The 7,393-nt window shown below is 38.7% G+C and overlaps 1 protein-coding gene across 2 annotated transcripts; it reads right to left on the bottom strand.

The window, feature by feature from the left end:
• Positions 1–1,909: 1,909 nt before the first annotated feature.
• LOC138051347 (ankyrin repeat domain-containing protein 12-like) lies at positions 1,910–6,992 on the bottom strand. Of its 2 annotated transcripts, none has more exons than XM_068897544.1 (2): positions 6,794–6,992; positions 1,910–3,748 (listed from the first exon to the last, which is right to left on the bottom strand). In XM_068897544.1, the coding sequence occupies exon 2, from the start codon at positions 3,674–3,676 to the stop codon at positions 2,540–2,542; it is 1,137 nt and encodes a 378-aa protein (XP_068753645.1). In that variant the 5' UTR covers positions 3,677–3,748; positions 6,794–6,992; the 3' UTR covers positions 1,910–2,539. The 2 variants fall into 2 exon arrangements, with proteins under 2 accessions (XP_068753645.1, XP_068753644.1); XM_068897543.1 differs by lacking the exon at positions 6,794–6,992 and adding an exon at positions 3,975–4,162.
• Between the last annotated feature and the right edge of the window lie 401 nt (positions 6,993–7,393).

Below are 7,393 nucleotides of genomic sequence, written 5' to 3' on the forward strand. Positions count from 1 at the left end.
AGTTTGATCATTTCCTTTTCTGTTACCACGAATTTCCTCTCGAGTTTTTACCAAAGATAATTGCACTTATAATAGATTATAAAAGAAAAGCCTTCGGTTTCTGTTCAGAGAGTAACCCTCCAGATAAAGCCCCTTTATAATGAACTCGGTGTGTCATAAATCATTTGGAAGATCCTAGAAGGCGAAACAAGTTTTCATTTTGTGCGTGAATGAGGAAATTTTCTCAAAAAGGATTTTTTTTTCAAACTCCGCCCGTACTTCGACTTTGTCCATTGTTTTGATGGCTGTTTCTTTCGTCTGAAACTAGAATCTTCCAAGTTAAGAGCAAAGCGAGTTGTTTTGCAATATTTTCGACCTTTCCAGTGTTTCCATCTTCCTATTCTTCGGTTGCCAGAAAGATTCCATTGTACCGAATACATTGTTGTTAATATGACGGTAATCTGAACCGCCGCCAAAACAACATCTTCCTTTAATTTAATTTCCATTTTTATCATTTGATTTCTTCATGATTGTCTTTAACTGCGCCTTTTATGTTAACGGCTTGCCACGTTGAACCCGGAAAGCCCAAAGTCTGTCAGAGGAGAGCTGAGACAACTGAGCCTAGCTTTTCAGCACCCCAGCTGGTAAAGCCAGAAAGTTCGATGTGACACACCTCAAATTTATTCAGGTTCAGGTTGTCGGAGACTTTGTTAGAAGTTAAAATGCGTAAAAACTGCTACTTGTTCAAATCGGCACATAAACTATCAGTGACCATCAGTCTACATAACTCTATATATAGTGAAGATGCAGCGACATCCCCGGCCTATATGTACTTTTTTCGTAGAATTGATCGTGAATCGAATAGAGGTGTTTGCTTAAGTGTTTAAGCCGAAATGAGTTCTTTTGTGTTGCAATTTAGTTTTCACAAAGAACAGGAAACTCTACAAAGTAAACATCATTTTAAGCTCGTGAGAAAAAATTGCTATGCACCCAATTACGTTGTAATCGCTGCATGAGCAATACCTCTCCAAGCGTTCACACTTCGGACAACACCTATTTATGGAGAACCGATAAAGTAACTTCGTGCAAAGTTTGCATGATTGAAATCTACCCGGTTACCTGTGTTGTAGACCATCTGTGTGACCCAGTTAACCTATGAAGCATTGTTTTCCTGGTAGGACTAATGTTTGATTTTCTCTCGGTTGACGCGATCAGTAACGGTTGAAATAAAATAAACACATTTCACACGAGATAAAACATTTTTGTTTTACAAATCCGTGTATAAAATGCTTCAAAAACGCCGCAAAAAGTATTAAGTCCAGCAAGAAAGCCTTGAAGGGAAGAAACGATGTTGCCGAACTTATTTATTTGAACAACCGGTTATGAAGTTATAAATTGGAATCAAAAGTTGCATTCAGTCCAGCCAACAAAACAGGTTAACACCCTGATGGTCTGATGATCATCGAACCAATCCAGCTATGAAACGTCGGTGCAAACGATTGTAGCAAGCTTTACTGACTGAAGTAAACTAATTAAATATCTTTGGAAGACTTTAAATAACTTGCGAGCTCCTTTCACGTGAAACGTTTCGCGGCAAGCTTCGCGCAACGTAGTATTTAGCGAAGTTGTATTCTTTTTATGCATTCTCGAGATCGACTTCAAAAAAAGTCGAATAAAGAGGGCTCCTGAATCAGTCAGCACATGAAAGAGGATCTTTTTCATCTTTAATTGACCACCCTTCTCACTAAATATACTGAAAGATGGAGCAACGATAACCCAAATGTATTTCAAGAAGTATTGTTTTTTCTTATGCTTTCATTCAAGTTGCCACGTCGCGTCCATTACGTATTCAAGGCAGAACTTTGATCATCTTACAGATAATGTCTTGACATTTCATGTCACGGCTAGCATATAGACATGACAATCATGATTTTCTAGAGAATTAAAATTTATTTGAATAATTTTTGAGCTCTACTTTAAAAGGCAGTCGTTGCTAAGATTTTTCATATGTACATATTCTACACCCTCAAAACACCAGGATTTTGTTTCCAAGACACGCGTTTCAATATTCTATTTCTATTCAAAAGTAAATTAATTAAATCAGCGAGAACTTTAAAATGTGATTTAAGAATCCAAAAAAAGACATGACTCACATTGTAATAAATACATCTCAATACCAATGAAATACACTTAATATCGGAGGACAAAATGTGTCATTGGCTGAGTGGACCTGCAGCTGCAAATAAAACACCATCATCACACCTAAATAGATATGTCTTGAATATAATAGATTCCAAAAATGAAAAATTAAAATATCTACAACTCAAAAATCAATTTTGGCTAAAACCAGGGAAAATACATCTGAAATCAACGAAATGTCAGGAAATTGCCCACATTGGTATTTACATGTTTTAAGTGTTAAATATGAATATCTTTCACACAATAATGGTTTCCTACCGCAAAATAATAACGCCAATACACATGACGCGTATACAAGCGAAGAATGCATAATTTATGCACAGAAACTAATTTTCCTTAGCTAGAAAGAACGTACTGTATTTTAAATATCTGAGAATCCTGGATGAATGCTTCTCTTTATATTCTCTCCTCTTGGTGAGACATTTCTGTGTTCGTCAACCGGCAAACTTGCTACGTTTTCTCTTAGAATGGAGCCACTTCGTTGAGTAAATCGCGCAAGGTTCGATTTGTGATAGGTGTTACTCGTAGTATCCCAGCCTTCGCCGGGCGAAGGGTATCTGTTTCCACTCTGAACTGAAGCTGGCGCTCGATACATCGAATGCAATTTCTGATACCGCTGTTCTTCGTTTGAAGAAATATAATACGCTTCACTTTCACCAAAGGTTACAGTCTTGCGTCGTGAAGGGTCTCTGAGATTTTTATTTTGTCGCCGATTATACCTTCCCCCGTGCGTGTCTTCGTCGTTCTCGAGCGCAGCGCTCTCTAATTTGTCGCTATATTCATGCCGTGATCCAGTAAACGAGTTGCTTTTTATTACAGTTGCTTGTCGAGCGATAGGCTCAACCCGGCGGGCATAAATAAAGTCCCCCCTTTCAGCTCTCTGTTGGCGATTCGTGTCACATGTATAATTGTCGCAAAATCGCTCAACGTTATTAGCGGTTTTGTAGTATCTGCTTGGATATCTATAGTCTAGTCCACTATCTTGACTGAACGTAGAGTCCTCAGATACTCCAGAGTCCGTAGATGTACTCGATATGGAGTTACGCCAACCCGGAACGTTTTTAAAGTCAAAATTGCCATGATCCCAGCTGTCTGAGACGCCACATCTCTGCTTAAAACTCTCTGAGAGTATTGCTTGTGAAAGTAACGCTCTAACCTGCTCGTTCTGAGCAACATCGACGGCCTTTTTGCCAGAACTGTCTCTAGCATTAACATCAACACAAGTTGAGTTTATGAGCAAGCTTACAATGTCCAAATGACCCCGTTCAGAGGCGAGATGCAGCGCAGAGCGACCGTCACAATCTACAACTTTCAAATCAGCACCACTCTCGAGGAGGAAGTTAGCCATACTCAAATTGCCATTTATACAAGCTTGCTGTAGAGCAGTCACACCATGCTTATTCGGTTGATTCACTCGTATTCCTTGTCCGTATTTCAGTATAAACTTGACTTTCGTTGTGTCGCCCTCTAACACGGCTTGATGAAAGATAGCACTCATCTTGCTGTATGCGCCGGCAGCACTAACTTCTTCCAATGATATGGCAAACAAGTCAACGTTAACCTAAAAATTCTGAAAGATTGGACAGACACATACACACATTGATTAATGACAACCACAATCGAAACCACAAAGCCTAAATTATTCTGCGATCGATGACAACTCAAAATTCCCTTTCAAACAGGACAAAGCCCGAAAATTTTGAACATTCTGCAATTACTCCAGAATAACAATTGATAAACGCGTTAGACGCGTTGGAAAGATGGCACAGTTGTGATAAGCAGAGACATTCACTTACCATAGAAAGACATCGGACGCGCTCTGGATCACAAAAAATTAAAGGCTAAATCTATGAGATTGTTACACCCACCGAAAATTGGTTATTCTTTTACAAAGGCTGTTTTCCACGAATTTTACTGAAGCGTGGCAGCGAAAGCGGTAGGATAGACTCGAATTTCCATTTTTAGTTCAGCTTGTGCGTGATATATCCGAAAACCATCAAACTAGCGTTTTGATTGGTTGAATTAGGTCTCAGGTGCGTGCGTTATCATTCGTTGTTTGGCCAATGTTTATAGCTTCAGTTGTGACAAACAACGGGTGGCAAAGCTTAAAACTCAGAACCTATCTGAAAGGGTCAATTCAAGGTCATTTTGTGTCTTCAAAATTCAGTTGGGCGGAATAGAATTAAGAGACAAAATAGCAATATTTTTCATCAGCGGAGAAGCCTCATTTGAGAAAAATATGTCGAATGATCGCGAAATAAAATATGGAAGTGTCCTACCTCTCCTTATCCTCATTTCTATTATTTGATGTTTAATTTTCTACCCAAAAAGGTTTTGCCATTCTTTTGTTTGAAGGCGTTAATGAACACATTCGCTTGCACGACTGCTGTGATCCGATCAAAGCAGATGTACTATGTTTTACTCGTCCAAATTTGAGAGTGGCATGCTGTGATGCAATTAGTTCTTTTCAAATGGAACAGTAAAAGAACAGAAAATCTTCGCCAGAAAAACGAGCTGTGTGCTCCTGGAGATACAGAGAGAATTGGAACACCCGAAAAGTTGGGGCTTTCTAGAAACGGGACTTGTTTACTATGGTCAATCTACCATATCAACTCAGTTGATGCATGATAGCGGCCCAACGTAACCATTTTTTTTCGATGATTTTTAAGAAAAATAAATTGAGAAAGGAACCTAACTGTGTTTAACTAACTGACAATCAACGCTTTCGATTTTTTTTTCTTTTGTTTTTGTATTTTATGCCAAGATTCATTTTGGGGAATAAGATTGTTTACACAAGCTAAAAGGAGAATAACTTATTCGTAAATATTGTTTCAAATTTGGCAATCATAAAAGTTTATTCAAGTTGATACGGACCGGAAATGACGTTAGGATATCAGCGCGTGAAGAGGTACTTGACTGGCGGAAGTGATTGACCAGTACATGTTTCAGTATTACCGCATTTCACATAACTATTGAAGCTTTGGGGAAGAAGATATGACTTTTAAAAAACGGGCTTTAGTATACGTTCAGAGAAGTTAAGGTTTTAATACCCCGTGGTAAGGGTGTTAAAGCTTTCCTTCGAAGAAGCCTTATATTTACGTTTGTCTGTGCACGGAAATATCACATTATGAATGAAGTGTGTGTGAAATGCTTGGAATATATGCTGATCACGTCATCGCTGACCGCGCTGAAGTTTGACAGAGTTCCCTTCAAAAATGAGCGACTGTTTTTGACCTACATACATAAAAATAGCAGCTGCGAATTTCGCTGGTAAAGGTGACATAAACGATACCATAGAAAATAACCAACTTTCGTCCATTTGGTGAGGAATGCGTCAAATCTTCAAGCCTTCGGTGCAACAAAGATGAAGATTGGGATGCCGGCTTTCTTAGAAAAAATGCCGACCTTTCGTCAATGCGCTCAAGCCCACTGTTAATTATACCTCCTATTTTGGCTCTGTGAAGAATACAATGAATTTTCTTGGCTAACACATAGTTCAGTCGCCCGGTGTGGCTTTGTCCGGACCACAGTAGTATGATTTTTGTTGTCAGTGCAGTGCTTCAAAGAAAACAAATTGTTTTAGCGAAATTCGTTTTTTTCTCTCCACTTGTAAAACACGTAACAAAGCTGACAATCTGGAGAGCTTTGTTAGCTTTGTTTTGTGCAGTTTGGAGCAGGTGACCGTGTGGAACTGAGGTCATTAGTTGAAGGCTGAGACATCCCATGAAAGGGCGGCAACAATATGTATCATCAATAGCGATCACATGTATCTTGTTGTTGTGAACAGTGGACTTTCGAACGAGTCAATTAAGTAAAGCTATTGTAGGTATCTCTCTGGTATTGACAGTAACAGGTGCTCCATTTTTAACGTAATTCCGTAGTTAACAAAGATAAATTGATTCAAGCTGATAGAGGCTCGATATTAGCTGCATTGCAAAGTTTAAGTATTCATGCCTTGAATTCTCTTGCGATGAATCATTGCTATATATTTCAAGTGATTCGGTTCATTGAGGAGCTGCTAACTGAGAAAGGCGAGAAATGACAAAAAGAAATTTCGAAAGTTTGGTGGAGAAGCCATAAATCTGTCATCCAATGAATATAATCGAGAGAGGGTGCGAGAATCTCGCACCTTCTTTGAAGCCTTTCAAAAATGTAATCATCGGTCTTCTTTAAAATGGCCATTGATCATCAGGTCAATCAGTAAACTGTAACCACAAACTTGGAAGGAGGAGGTCCTTGGACAGAGGGCAAAATTGCAAAGGAAAAATCGGGCCTACGTAGAAAGGGTACGGGAGACAGCAGAAAGGAAGCGAAGCTCCGGGCCCTGTGGAATCTTCATAACTGAGATGGCCGAAGAGTGCCGCCGTACAATTGGAAATTAAATAGTACTCCTTACTCTGGCCTCAATAAATAAGAAAGAGAAGATTAGACTAGGATTTTAATGACAGCCTGATAACAATTGCGCTCAACGCAAAGAGAAAACTGCGACCAATTCAGATCTGTGTTAAACTTCCTAGGCTAGTTACACTAACAATGACAAACTCCTAGCTTTTATACAAGTTTGTAACCTCAATTCTTTGATACCTTTTGAAGGAAATATTGAAAATGAACTCACTTTGCCACTCGGTGTGTCACCAATTTCTAGACACTGCCTGCATATCAAATTCCACTCTGCTGTGTCAGTAGTTGATCCCAAAACAAAGGACTTGAACTTCGATGAACGATAATTTTGTTTCTGTTTGAAACAGCACATCTACAGTGCAATCTTACTCAAAAGTATATGCCAAGGGTCAAATATAGGACTCTTCTATATTAACAGTTGATAGCTGTCCGATATGTTAATTAAAAGATTAATTGGTTCATCACTCAAACGATGATAAATTTAAATATGAAATGCTAAGCCTGAACACTGTTGTCGAGAGTGAAAAGTGGTAAGAATGTCACCAGTACGTCAACTCCGAATTAGAAGTCTTATCGATGGACATGATAAATTAGTCTGTCTCATAAATTGCCGGCTTTCGTGAGAGTTTGACATTTTCGCATATAATTAATGTGGAACTTGGCGTAAATGTGCAACATTTTGCACACGCAATTGAACGAATGCGAAAAATGCGAAAAAAGAAGCTATTACTCATTACTTTCAAAAACTATGTAGATACATAAGATACATAATTAAATTGCAACAAATTTTCACCAAAGCAGAGAAAACCTGCGG

This window comes from Montipora capricornis, chromosome 6 (genome assembly GCF_036669925.1).
Source record: "Montipora capricornis isolate CH-2021 chromosome 6, ASM3666992v2, whole genome shotgun sequence".
NCBI lineage: Eukaryota > Metazoa > Cnidaria > Anthozoa > Scleractinia > Acroporidae > Montipora > Montipora capricornis.

Coding starts and splice junctions, on each gene's coding strand:
- LOC138051347 (XM_068897544.1), bottom strand. CDS start 3,676: ATGAGTGCTATCTTTCATCAAGCCGTGTTAGAGGGCGACACAACGAAA.